This window comes from Maniola hyperantus, chromosome Z (assembly GCF_902806685.2).
Source record: "Maniola hyperantus chromosome Z, iAphHyp1.2, whole genome shotgun sequence".
Lineage (NCBI taxonomy): Eukaryota > Metazoa > Arthropoda > Insecta > Lepidoptera > Nymphalidae > Maniola > Maniola hyperantus.
The window spans coordinates 1,933,073-1,948,017 of NC_048564.1; the positions used below are offsets into that span (position 1 = coordinate 1,933,073).

General features: G+C 36.2%; 1 protein-coding gene and 1 long non-coding RNA gene across 3 annotated transcripts in view; one reads left to right on the plus strand and one right to left on the minus strand.

Moving 5' to 3' along the window:
* Window positions 1-937: 937 nt before the first annotated feature.
* Window positions 938-4,775, plus strand: LOC138404575 (uncharacterized). The gene is made up of 3 exons (XR_011238466.1): window positions 938-1,069; window positions 1,656-1,924; window positions 3,161-4,775. It is a non-coding gene; the product is annotated as an uncharacterized lncRNA (long non-coding RNA).
* A 3,790-nt stretch (window positions 4,776-8,565) lies between these two features.
* Window positions 8,566-14,945, minus strand: part of pins (G-protein-signaling modulator pins) — a 54,506-nt gene continuing 48,126 nt past the window's right edge. Inside the window, exons 9-11 of one of the 2 annotated variants that reach the window (XR_011238462.1) lie at window positions 14,021-14,164; window positions 8,851-13,338; window positions 8,566-8,818 (exon numbers count right to left, since the gene is read on the minus strand). Coding sequence is in view for 1 of the 2 variants with exons in the window: in XM_069508975.1 (XP_069365076.1) it covers window positions 13,282-13,338; window positions 14,021-14,164 (201 nt within the window). In the remaining variant the exon portion in view is untranslated. Of the gene's footprint in view, window positions 13,339-14,020; window positions 14,165-14,945 lie in introns of both variants that reach the window. The other variant, XM_069508975.1, reaches the window with a different exon arrangement.

The window sequence follows — 14,945 nt, forward strand, 5'->3', positions numbered from 1 at the left end:
GCGTGCACTAAACTTAACAATATTAATAAATGATATAATTGTTACTATACTACTAATAAATACCTGGTATGTCCGAATCTCGTCATGACTCGCGACCGCTATGGGGTCTCGTTCTGGTGGCGCTACCTGCAAATAAAGAACAAACGGCTCAACTCAAGACAATATTTTGATATTTTTAGGGTTATGTACCAAGACAGACAAATCAACTCTTATGGTGCAACTTCATCTGTGCATCTGCCTCAGCTTATTTCAATGACTACAAAAGATAAAAAATTGGATTTTGCTAGAGTTTTAGATAATGCTTGTATAACTTTGGCTAGAAATCTCGATTGGGACGATTTCCGGATAAATACTATCAACGGTTTGAAATTAACAGATCTTCTTGTTTTGATATCTAACATCCAAGTTATGCTCCAATAGCTGGCTGACAAGAGCAGCTAAGAGAAGAGTAGATTGTCGCTATAGTTACGAAATCTCATAAGAAAGCTCAGAGTCACTCAGTGGGCGATGGAGAGAGCTATGCTTGGAGTTTTTCTATATGTTCAAATCAGAAATAAGGAGATCTGTAGGAGAACTAGAGTAACCGACATAGCTCAACGGGTTGCGAAGCTGAAGTGGCAATGGGCAGGGCACATATTATATCGTAAAACCGATAGACGTTGGGATCCCAAGGTGCTGTAATGGCGACCTCGCACTCTCAATAACGTCATAAAATGCGCAGTCCCTTCAGTGTCGTTATATAGTTTACACAATATGTTCAATCCCCATATTTTAGGTTAGTTTTATGTTGTTTAGTTATAGTTTAGTTTAGTTTACATGTACATAGATTCGAAATTTAGCGGCAGATCGGTATCGTTAAAATTTTGAAAGGTTTCGGGTAGATTGAAAAATATATAACCAGTGCGGGTAGATGCCTGCCGCTCACTGACAGAGTCGCTCACAAGTCTCGAAAGACGCCGCACGTTATCTGCGCGTCTACGCCCCAAACCCACCACCCTGGGGCCACCTTATAGTGCTGCAGTGAAGTGGTAGTGTCGGCCGACCCAAGAGGAGACCACGACGACGTCTGGTGAGTCGGTTTGTTATTTTCTCCTCACTGGTGTCGCAACATACTTTCTAGAAATCATACAGTCCAGCTCTTTAAATCAAGAAGCGATTCAAACCCCCGACCCAACCGAGCTGGCCGGAGTGAACACAGTATAATATATTAGTTTTTAGAGTGTGTCCACAAAATTACATGGAGTTTGAATTGTTAATATTCAAATGACAATCAGACTTGTTGTTGTTGACAGAGATGTTTGTATGGTCCGAGACAGAGAAACCGCCCATTAAAATAGGTACGTTGACATACCGCGATTCAGTTTTTCAGTGTGTTCATTAAAGAGTTACCGGGAGCACGCCGACCGCGCGACGCTAAGTTCGTTAGCGAGCGATTAAGCTCGTTAACCTCTGGTGCTTTTACATCAATAACACCGATAATCTGATATAGCTTAACTTTGGACTATACCTACTATATCAACCAGCTATCATTATTCTGTGAAGAGGAGTAGCAGAAATGTAATATTGTAAAATTACTACTAAATAAGAAAGTGTGTTTGTTAGTTTATTGTGTTAAGTGGTAATAGTAAAATAACATTCGGCTGAGTTTGTTGCAGGCTCTTGTCAGACCTGATTCTTGAGCCGACCCAGGAATCAAATCCAGGACCTAGTGTGACCAGGACATCTGTAGTTGAACATGCTAACACTAGACTAACGAGGCTGTTGCCAAAATTATAGAGGAGGCTCAATAGTAAAGAGAGATAGAAAAGAAGTAAATAGAATGTTGCCACAAAGAAATGCAAGGGACTCTGCTTGCACCGCGTCGCGAGTACATTCCCTTTGAAAAAAGACCCCGAAACAAGTCGGCTTATCTTCGACTGACCAAGTGAGTACAGCTGGTATTAGCTATATGTGGCAGTGCCCCCGCCAAGACGAGCTAAACTAAAGGACGGCGCACTACGTACCTTTTCTAGGAGCGTTACGTCGTATTTTCGGGCTGTCATATATCTTCGGTATGAATGATGCTAGAAAGCTGAAATTTTCAGGATAAGGTGCCCTCAGCAAACTCGACATATCAATTGAAATCCATCAAAAGATTTTCTGATCAACAGAGTTACATATACAGGGTTACAGGAATATAGGACACGATCCCGTTAAGGGGTTATAGTACAGGACATTAGCTATCAAACAACCCCTAAAGTGATTATGCAAAAGTGTATTGTTTTCGAGTTATTCATTTTTTTCTTGGTAAAGGGGTGTTTGCCACTTTAAAAATTAATAAAAAACAGGAACAATGTATTTAATCAGATTTTTTTTTATTTCTCGCTAGTTCATATCCTTGCAAAAAATAAACAGTTGTTTCACAAGAAAAATCTTCAAGCATTTTAAAATTACAGCCCAAAAACTGTACAAAATTTTGATTTTTAAATTTAACTCTTTGCAAATTTTCTGTAAAAATTACTATGGCACTTATCCTGCGGATTATTTTAAAAACATCTACATTTTGTTAGCTATCCATTAGTACAAAAAAATTACAGAAAAAAACATAAAATCAAGAAAAAAAATTTCTAACAAATGCTATTGCCAAAGAACCACATCAGGATCAATGTAAAAACGACTTTAATGCAAAATCTTTGAAGATTATTTTTCAATGAGGTCAACAGGTAAAATAAAATTGGTCAAGTGCGAGTAGGGCTCGCACACGAAGGGTTCCCCAGGGCGCGGATGGATGGTCGATGGAAGAAGGGGGAGGGTAGGGGTGCCCCCCCACTTCTACCACCAGGGGTTGAAGTGAAGGGGGTGGCACCGCCGCCCTCCCCCACCCCTTCCCCCTGCCAAACGATTTTAACCGATAGTAATAATTAATTATTAATTCCTAATAATTCTTAAATACCTATGTCATACATTATACGCGTTATATGACGTAGGTATTTAGGAAAACCTACAGAACCAAATTTGTCAACTTTCCAACTAGATAGTTATGTCTACCTTACCACTACGTTTTTGTATAGGCTGCATTGCACCTTTTGCAACACCAGAGCACCTCTTATTAAAAAAAATTATGCAGGTAAATGATCTAATTTTGAGGTTAGACCTACATGTTTTTTTTTTAATTTTTCAGATATGGTGATTGCCCAGTTACAAGAGTGGTGGTGTGTGCTAAATGATTGTAAATTTTACTCAAGAAAATGTATGAAATCTATCATTATAGATAGAAATAGTAAAATTATTCACATAACCTAAGTGCTCACCTGCAACAAGTTTCTTAACATTATAGCACAGATTAATATAGATACTAAGGAAATAACCAAATCTAGAATCATAAACAAGTGTGGTTGGCTATGACATATTGTTTTCGAGAATACGTTTTTTTTTTGTAAAAAAAAAAAGTTTCTGAAATCCTAAAAATAGCCATGAGCTGAGAATAAGAGATAAATCAAGGTAAAATATACTTACTGGCCACACGTTGGCGAGCTAGGCGGTGCAGAAATGTCCATCCTGCGTGATAAAGCATGGAATCTTAACGAAAATATACCACCTTGCCACCTCTTAATACGTGCTGTGGCAGCAAAGTAACCACAAAATGATCACGAAAATATCTAGGCACGGCACTATCGCGATCTGAGATTTGTATTTTATGTAAGCACAAACACAACTTTGAATGTAGATTCGATAGGTTAACAAATTTTTTATTCAATTAACTAACTGCACTATAAGTCGACTTGACGACTACACAAACGCAAGGCCCAAAAGCAGATACTGTAATTTATACAAATATTGTTCACTTGATAATCATTATTTTTGTCCTTAGATAAATTAATTATCATTACGATTATATTGTGGACTTTTCAAGTCTTTTCGAAGTAATCTTCACATTTCACAATTCATCAGCCTAAAAGTAAAAATACAGTATACACAATACACTACACAGTACACATCACCTACACTGACCTACACATAGACATGCAGACCAATCTCCTATAATCTGTGCCAATCTCAGATTAAAATAGTTAGGTAGGTAGTCCACGAGTTAGTCTGAGAGACCAATGCAGAATTTTTTTTTAATCTGTCATTTTGTAAGGGGCTTTTACAGATAATTTATATGCCAGCCCCATCGTTACAAACTAAATTAAAATCAAACTAACTAACTAACTACATATAACTAATTAAACCTAAAACTATATCAATTTGAGAGAATCACTAACAAATTTATACACTTGCATTGCCGAAATGCTCGAAGGTTTGTTCAAAATACAGTTAAAAATACCAATATTCATAAAATTTAAATTTAGTTCACACGTTAGTATTTCTCTCAAACTGTGATTGCGAACACATGCCAATAGTAAGTGCGAGACATCTACCTTACCACATACTTCGCAATTGGGAGAATCCCTTTTCCTCATTAAATGTTTAAACTTGCCTAATGGCATGTGTCCGGATCTAAGTCTAAATGCTATAAACTAATTTTTTTTTTTAATTTCACTATTTACAAACCAAGGTATCAAACTATGACAGTTCCATTGCATAATGTTTAAAGTGAGCCTATTGTTGTAGCTATCCATTATAAAATATACTGAAGAAATGTTTTAAAATGTCATTATCTTTAATTAATCCAACTACCAGCGTTTTAATCTCCTCTATGACAACTTTGAAAATCAATTTCATTTTATTCTCCAAACTTGTTTGTGAAAAGCACACTACCTTAATTTTTAATAGCAATCTTACAAAGTCAAATCTGTTACCTACGTCTCTTCTTATATTCTTCTTTATTTTCTCCTTGATGTCGATGTGTCGTCGTGTTATAAGTAGGTTATATTTATTTTATGTATTATTAGATGATGCCCGCGACCTCGTTCGCGTGGATTTAGGAGTTTTTAAAATCCTGTGGGAACTCTTTCATTTTCCGGGATAAAAAGTAGCCTATGACCTTCCTCGGCATGAAGAGTACGCGGCCGAAAGTGGTGAAAATCGGCCTTTAGAATGACCTTTCTTCTTCGTAGAGCGTTGTCTCTGTCTCTCATACTCATATGACGTTTTGTCGGCCTCAACGACTGAGACGGCGCTCTACAAATTTGCTATCTCCTTCTAAAGATCGATATTCATCACTTTTGGCCGCGTAACTGTAAGCTAACTTTGTCCTAAATTTCATCAAAAATTTCATTAAACTGTTGGGCCGTGAAAAGTTAGCAGACAGACAGACATACAGACAGACACACTTTTGTATTTATAATATTAGGATGGTTTATATTTATTACGGATCCAAACTAGGACCTACTTTACCTATCATAAAAATTATAGTAGTCCACCAAATTGAGTTAACACGGTTACTCTAACTAAGAAAGCACAGGAAAGGGACGCATTGAAAAACAATTTTACTCTTTCGGCTCTCGTTACTGGCCTTAGAAGACTTTCTAGTTGTACTACGAAGTAGTACATAAAAATTCTTTGGTGCAGACATGACTCTGAAGTCTGACCATAGAAGTGTACGTAGTCATTGCTTGGCACCTAAAATATCAATTCACCAGCAAAACTTTCGAAATCCACACGGCTTAGGAGTTCCTTGCACCTTGCAGCATCAGGATTGAAGAGTTGGGACTTGAAATTTGATAACATAGTCTATGTTCGGCATTTACCAGGAACAGCTTTTGAATCTCAATAGTTTAGGAGTGCTGTACCATGCATCATCAGGCTTGAGAAGTTCGGACTTGGAGTGTAACTTGTGGTTCAAATCTCCTCCGAAATCCCAGACGAAAGGATTTTTTTGTTTCCAAAAATTCCGTAGGAACTTTTACGGGATAAAAAGTGACTATGCATGTTTCCAGTGTGCAAACTTTCTCTGTAGAGTACCTAAAAAGATAGACCGTGAAATGTAACAGTTTATAGGTTAATACAAATATTGACTAAACAATGGTAATAATTGTCGAGTTATTCATCGTTACGACGTGCTATCGCTATCTTATATGTGGTTACACCATAGGTTATAAACCTAGTACTTTAATCTACCTTTATTACTCAATCTACGAGTAAGAGTCACATTAGGCCTACTTTACGTATGGTCTATGGTTTGAATAGTGTTTATACTCTTGGATTAGGTTTTACGGCTCTGGGTTCTAGCTCTTTATAGCCTTTTATTTTTCACTTTCGTGCTCAGCAAAGAGTAAGTAATCCACAGATTACAGATATGCAACTAGCGTGGCTATAGATAGTCCCTCTCACTGAAGCAGAGGTAGATATTTGTGAAATGTTATTCTATTTTACGTTCGCTTCGGTTATTGTAGCCTATACAAGTAGTATACTGCAACCCACCAATGCACCATAACTTCAAAATCTAAATAAATTATTTCTGGAAAATACTTGAGTTACCTACTACTTACTTCACGTTCTAGTAAAGCTTAAATGCATTTAGCTATCTCGTTTTAACAGTAAGTCACAATAGGGCTACTTCTACAGGTTTAGGCATTGACTTATTATTCTGAGATGTAATCACTATGTCCGTGCGCAGCAAATTACTTTGTTATGTGAATTGATATTGTTTTTAAATAAGTAGACCGTACCTACTGTGTTTTAGCAAGTGTCTCAAAATACTTGGGTCAACACAACCTCACTCACACTTCACCTTATTTGTCAAGATCTCACGTACAAATACATCTTAACAAACTAAAAAAAACCGGCCAAGTGCGAGTCAGGCTCGCGCAATGAGGATTCCGTACTACAGTCGTATTTTTTCGACTTTTTGCACGATAATTCAAAAACTATGATGCATAAAAATAAATAAAAATCTGTTTTAGAATGTACAGGTGAAGACCTTTCATATGATACCCCACTTGATATAGTCACTCACTTCGAAAAATACTAATTATTAGTTCATGACCACATTTTTTTTGTGTGATCTAACCCTAAATTCACGGTTTTCAGATTTTTCCCCAAATGTCAGCTATAAGATCTACCTACCTGCCAAATTACATGATTCTAGGTCAACGGGAAGTACCCTGTAGGTTTCTTGACAGACAGACAGACAGACAGACAGACAACAAAGTAATCCTATAAGGGTTCCGTTTTTCTTTTTGAGGTACGGAACCCTAAAAAGTGGCCACGGTGATAAGAACAAAAAGTCATTTTGTCACGTTCTAATAAGAGCTTTAATGCATTGAGCTATCTCGCTTTAACAGTAACAGTCACATTAGGGCTAGCTACTTCTACAGGCTTTATTCTGAGACTTACGGGATACTTTCCAAGTAGAAATGTCGTTCAAGAGTCCAACACTTCAACAACCAACAAACGTCGATGGCGTGGAGCCAATCAAAACAGACTCTTCAGTCTCCACACATACGTTGCAACCTCATTCACTATGAGGATATTGAAGTGATAGGTGCTTCTGCGCTATATATACCTATGAGTAATTATAATTATTTTTTACAAGTTTATCATCGTCATCGTCATCAATCTTCTAGGGATATCTTGTAGGGACTTCCACACGCCACGGTCTTGCACCGTCTCAATCCAGCGGCTCCCTGCGACTCGCCACTGGACAGGTCCAAAGTTACAAGTTTAAAACCGACATACAATCAAAAAACCACGGCGAAAACGAAAATGGTAGGTGTTAACTGCTAAGTATAGTATAGTTAAGCACCGATTCTCCTTCATATAACTTCAAAAACAAGTCATCATCATCATCATGATCAACCCATCAACGGCTCACTACAGAGCACGGGTTTCCTCTCAGAGTGAGAAGGGTTTTGGCCATAGTTTACCACGCTGGCCATGTGCGGATTGGTAGACTTCACACACCTTTGAGAACATTATGGAGAACTCATCAGGCATGCAGGTTTCCTCACGATGTTTTCCTTCACCGTTAAAGCAAGTGATATTTAATTAATTAAAACGCACATAACTCCGAAAAGTTAGAGGTGCGTGCCCGGGATCGAACCCCCGACCTCCGATTGGAAGGCGGATGTCCTAACCACTAGGCTACCACAGCTTAAACAAGAGTACGGTATCGTTAGTCTCTCTCTCTCTGTCATGATAAAAACAAATTGGCGCGAAATGATTTTCAGCTGCGGACGTAGTATGCACACGTCTCGCCTGAGTGAAGCGATCACAATGATGTGAAATCGAGGATAACCTATGGATTACGATTTCACGTGCGGATAACACCCTCCGGCAGGAATAATAGTGTTCTGTGATTACACCTGTCAAAGAAAGATGAAGCAGTGAACAGCAAATTTGCTGAGTTATATTAGTACAATTTTGATATGAAAGTTTTATCTCAGTTTGAAGTTGTTTTTAAGCAACAAAAGTTTTTTTTAACTGTTTTTTTTTTTACCCTGACCACTGACTCTACATTTGTACACTAGGCTAGTTATAGTCCGTTCATCGTAACTTGACGCGTGAGAATATGTTGGCGTCATTGCTTTGTTTGTTCAATTATTCCTTAGCTCTTAAAGTTTATAATTGTGTAATTTGCAATGCTGCCAATATATTATTCCCACGCGTCAAGTTACAATTAAGTAAGCAAATAAAACAACATTCAGGATTAAAAATAATTTAATAGATTTGGCATTTCTATTGGCCCTAGATGTAAAATTTCGCAAAGCGGAAACGAATTAATATTTTTGGCCCACAAGATCAAGCAAGATTAACAAGTGCAATAGAAAACTAGTTTTGGTCTCAATGTTTACACATGTTTATTTTATTAACTAATTTTAAAAAAAATGTAATTGACGTAATCATTAATGATTATGCAAAATTGGACCCAACCCACAAAATATCCATTTATGAGCTATGGTCGTAAACGGTATAACTTTTTTACACCAAACATAATGAAACAATAATATACAGAAAGAAGTTAATATCCCTTATTTTAGAAATATGTAAAAGCAAACTATGACCTTGTTTATATATGCATGTTTATCCATGATTTATGTATATAGTTTGAATTCTTTAAGTTCTTGAGTTCTTTAAGGCCTCCTTGTCGTTTTAAATTAATATATTCTGCAATAAAATGGTTTAAATTAATAAAAATATCAATAATTTTACTAAAACTTCAATACTCAAAACTGTTCATTCGGGTTGGATCTATTTTGCATTTAAATTATGTCCAATTTATACAAAGCAAGTTTTAATGTGGCCATAATCTAATTGAGTGACATACTTGAATACTTCCTAACATAATGTACTTAGTTATTTGTGCATAAGGACAACTTAGTAATATCTTAAACTTAGAATTATTATTAAGTGATAACGGTACTAATTCTGATGGCCATTAAATTTTAGAGTATTTGCATCTTTTTCTTACCAATGTAATAAGAAAAGGACAGACAAACTTATTTTTAATCATAACTGTCATAGCTGTGCTTCAGGTGCCAATCTTGCGCAGTGTACAGAGTAGCACTAAATTTTATGTTGTTAATCTAAAATCCATTTTCTGTCTCTTTTCAGCAATATTCAAAAGAAAAAGATGCACTCACAACAGACGGAAACGTTTAAGTGCGGAAACCAGCCCAGAGCGAAGAAGAAAAAGATACAGATATTCTTTAAAAGAAAGACAACAGGATTGACGCCATTGGTGCCAATTCTGTTGTCTTTCTCTAAACTGAATTTAGAAAGTCAGCATCTTTTTCTTTTTAATATTGCTAAAAAAGGACGGAACATGAATTTTACATTCAACGACTCTACCTTTTAGTGCACACTACAAATTTAAACAATAGGCTTGCAACTGGCAGCTAAAGGCCCGAGCTTTGACAGCTCTAAATTAAATTTAAAACTGTTAAACTTTGTCTGTCCTTTTCATCTTACATTAGTAAGAAGAGGATGCGAATACTCTAAAATTAAGGTGCGCTCAGAATCAGTACCATTGGCTAAAATGTATCATTGATGAACAAGTGAAATAAAATAAAGGGTATTTGTAGTACAATATAGATAAAACTCATTGACTTAACAGTACCCGGCAGGAAAGATTACACATGAAACTTACATGACATGTACCTAGTTATAGTAGTCATTAAAAATAGGCTCCAATGATTAATCTAAATATATAAAAGAATTGACTGACTGACTGATCTTAACGCACAGCTCAAACGACTGGACGGATCGGGCTGAAATTTGGCATGCAGATAGCTATTATGAGGTAGACATCTGTTAAGAAAGGACTTAAAATTAAGTCGTGTAATATCAATAATACGTGTAAATTAAAGGCTTAAGGATAAAAAATACATTAGATTTTTAAATTATTTTTGTGCGATAACAGTCCTAATTCCTATTGTAGTAAGTTTCAATTTTATTTTAAGAGCCAGTTTAATTTTACCTTCTCATACTTTTACATACAATTTTGGTTGCTCAAACCAACACAGAATTAGTTTTGATGTTCAATTTATAAATTTGTTTATGGGTGTTGGTTCTTTTTGCGTTACAACTAACAACGTACAATTTTTTATGATAATATCATATAACATCTTTACAATATAAGATTATCTTATTAAGCAGAATAGATTTTTTTATTTCATGATTTTAGTCAAGTGGGTCTCGTTACAAATTACAATCATGGAATGATTAAATCTATTCTTTAGTATGATATTACAAATTTTACAACATATAATTTAATACATATAATTTTATGTTCTCGAATAGTTTTATCGGGTAGCATGGTTTTCGCAAGTAATTTGTTAGGTTTATCAAAATCAACAGTATTAATTCATTTAAAATTTTAAAATCCGTTGCCTATTATAAGATTAAAATACTCCATACTTATCGCAAAAAAAATTTAGTACTTACCTATATATATTCATAAATAGCAAAAATGATTAAAATTAAAAAATAAAAGCACAGAATCTAAGTAAATATAAAAGACATAAGTTTTAAATACGAAAAAATTGGCAGTCAGTATCGACAGAAGTGAAAACAAAACTGTGGTTAAAATTAGTTTTAATATCAAAAATTAAAGTTTCATGATAAGTAAATGAAAACCATTAGTTTAGTTTTTACATCTAGCGGCACTCCGAGCACTCTTAACATTAGCATGTCGGTGACGCGACCTTAAAGTTTTTACCCGTCCAAACATCGCCCAACGAGCCTAAAGAGGTTTTCACTTTATAAAATCTCAAATTCTTATAAAAGAGCTTGTTAAAAATAAAAAGTATAGGCAAAAACAACTTTCTCCAAAACTACAGATTAAGGGATGATTTATGCCAGCACGTGGCGGGCGTGAGACACGCGCGGACGAGGCACAGATTCTAAATATTACGAATATTTTATATGAAGCTGTATATGCTTCACCGTGTGGCGTCCGTGCACGGACACGGCATGGTGAAGCATAAACTACTGGCACGTGCTGGCATAAATCATCCCTTAACTGCAATAAAAATATATAGTTAATTTTCTGGAAAAAATGACAATGATGCTTAGTTAATTAAATGCTAAAATAATGACAAGTCTTACAATAAATACAAAAACTTACAAAAACGTTTATAATGTTACATATTACACTAAAAATAATTGCATTAAAATAATGGAAAAGGATTTGAAAGTTTAAAATTTATTTAAAAAGCATGGAATCGGAATTGTACTTTAAGGAATAGCAAGCAGTATTTGTTTTTAAATGGGTCCCAAACAAAATTATAAAATTCTCCCGAAAAGCTAAGATCGGCGGGAAGTGAAGAAATATATAATGCATTGGGCGAAGATGCCTATTATTCAAACTGAGCCCAAGAGATTCCGTGTGCGGGTACAATAAGTGTAGAACTAATTTGAAAAAATCGAACAAAATAATGCTAAATAATTAGCACTTTTCTAACGTGTTCTTTTCAACGCACCAACGCATGGAACAGATTTATCACGCAGCGGCTAATTTTCGAGGGGTTACAGACTAGCGTTTTATCGCGTATTACATTTCTTTGGCATAATATGCGCTTACACGCGTGACACATTCAGCCCTACAATAGAAGTCGGTTAAAAACAGATGCTCGTACACGCGCTCATTCCGGCGTGTTCGCCAGTAGATTAGTTTTGTCGGATCTACTTTTTTTATACCGATACAAGTCAACCCTTATCTGCGATCTCAACTGGTGGTAAGTGATGAGCAGTGTAATATGGAAACAGGCAAACTTGGAACATGTATGGAAGTTTCATTACACCCATACGATCACTGGTTTTTACGCATCGTGCCGGAACGCTAAATCGTTTGGCGGCACGACTTGCCGATTTTTTTTGAAATACGCTCATACGAGATGCGCGTGTGAAAAAAAGCGTGCGTTCGCGCCGTACAAAAACGCATGTACGCGCGTTTTTTAAAAACGCTAATATGAAACCGCTCTTAATCGTATTTGGCTTGTGCGTTTTAACGCACTTAAGAAAAGTGGCCGTGTTTAATGTGGGATTTATGAACTGGTTGTTGTCCACAACATCTCACACGATCACATGGATCTCTCCATACCGTATGGATAGAGATCGTGGTTATAGCATTTGAATCCTTTGGCTAAAAAGAGCCTTCAATTTGATCATCTGTATGTAATATAAATTAAAAATATATATTTTTTTTGTTGTATTGACCTGTAAATTTATAATTAAAGTAGGAACTAAGTAATTAGTAAGAAAAAAAATTTACAAACTGATCGAATATTAAAATAAATAAAACGTTTATTTTTCAATCATCTAGTTACACACATACATGGATTTGATCTTGAACAAATTTGCGTGCTTGTTGACATAAGCATATACAATATTAAATTAATAATATAATTAATAATACAATTAATCAAATAGTCTTCTACTCTGATATTCTCTTTTAAAATAAATAGCATGAGTGCGTTTTATTTTGATCATTTATTGCTAAAATCTAAATATATAAAAGAAAAAGGTGACTGACTGACTGGCTAATCTATCAACGCACAGCTCAAACTACTGGACGGATCGGGCTGAAATTTGGCATGCAGATAGCTATCATGACGTAGGCATCCACTAAGAAAGGATTTTTGAAAATTCAACCCCTGACGGGGTAAAGCAAGGGTTTGAAATTTGTGTAGTCCACGCGGACGAAGTCGCGAGCATAAGCTAGTTAAAAATAAAAGTGTCTTTTAGTCTGATAACCTCTTGCTATAATTAAAAACAAGTGTGTTCTATCCTGATAATCTCTTGCCATAATTAAAAACAAAAGTGCCTTGCAATGCAAACTCGAACTAAGTGTACAAGGGGGAGAGGGAGAGTGATCGGGGAGGGGGGGGGGGGTGTTGTTGTTTACAACAAAGCGCCTTATTTGCCATTCTTTGAATTCGATGGCTTGTTTTGAGACGCCTCTTTTAACGGGATCTGAAATAAAAATCAAACTAATTAAAATAGAAAAAGATTTTTTTTAAATAGCTAAGATAAATCTGTATATATAAAAGAAAGGCTGATTGACTGACTGACTGTCTGCTCGTAGCGTGTAGAAGTCAAGACACATATGTCCAGCAGTGGACGTCTATCGGTTGATGAAGACAATATACTGATGAAGTGAGGTAAGTACTGATTTTGCAGCACTGGGGCAAAATTTGAAATACTCTAAAAAGTTTAAAAGGGCAAGCTGACTGACTGACTGATCTATAAACGCACAGCTCAAACTACTGGACGGATCGGGCTGGAATTTTGCATGCAGATAGCTATTAATTATGGCGTAGACATCCGCTATGAAATGATTTTTGAAAATTCAACCCCTAAGAGGGCAAACTGGGGGTTTGTTTGTTTAGTCTTAGAACTTATTTTGTTAACTTGGCCTACCCTTAGGCGTGTAACTGACAATTCGCTAATTGCAAAATAATCGATGTTACTGCTGTTCAGGTCAGGCTGAGATCTATAAAGCGCACTTTGACTTTGCTCAGACTTAAACGAGATGGATTTATGTCAAAGTTCATTTCAAAGATTTGTCATATCTGTCTCGTTTTAACTCTAAGTTTGAACAAAGTAAAAGTATGCTCTATAGATCTTAACCTAAGCGTTTTAAAAAGATACATACGCTCGCCCTCTGGTCTTCCATCCGGCCACCCTGGGCGCGCATCAGGTTGGCGAAGAACTCTTCTTCACCAACTGGCTGGGGTCGGGACTCTTCGGGCTTGAGGCGCGGCAGCTCGGACCGCTGGTCGTCGAGGCGAGTCGACCCCTGGAACGTGATCACATACACACCTCATATAATCCATGCAAACTAAGAATAGGAATGGCTTTTCGCCATATTGTGACATCTCAGCTAAATAAATCTAGCGATATAAGTCCCGCAAATTGCTATTGCGCTGGAACCATGTCTCATTAACGTGGAAATGACGTCATTTTGACGTTTATTTAAGTAAAAATATACCATCAGCTCAAAACTTTAGTCTAGTGCTGACGTTACTAAAATGGCAGCCACGCGCATTAGCAATTTGCGGGACTTATTTTAATGTTGCACTATACTCTGATTTTTAATTCGGTGGAAATCTGACACAAGTCATTTTAAACATTGGGTGGCTTATTTGCTAAGACCATAGAGATATAAACCGCCGCAAAACTAGCTGAATAATCTTTGACTATCAAATCAATGGTATAAAATATTGCTAAAGTCAAAACCGTCCAAGACCTGCAGGGCGATTGTCTAAAACCTGCATCAATCATTATTATAATCTCAATTGTTCTGATTGGCTGAATTTGTGCGATTCTTGTTGCAACAATGCATTGTGGCCAATAGTGAGCGAGCATTAACCAATCAGAGATGATTGCGATCGTGACATTGTAGCTGTCAAACAACCGCGGTAGAGCCACTGGGTATTAAAATTGACGCTAAACTATCGATGAACGAAAATTTGGAAGTCGTGGCGGACAAAGCCTACAAACAATTAGGATTCATTAAACGAGTAACACATACTTTCAGCAATATAGAATGTATAAAAACCCTGTATTTTGCATATGTT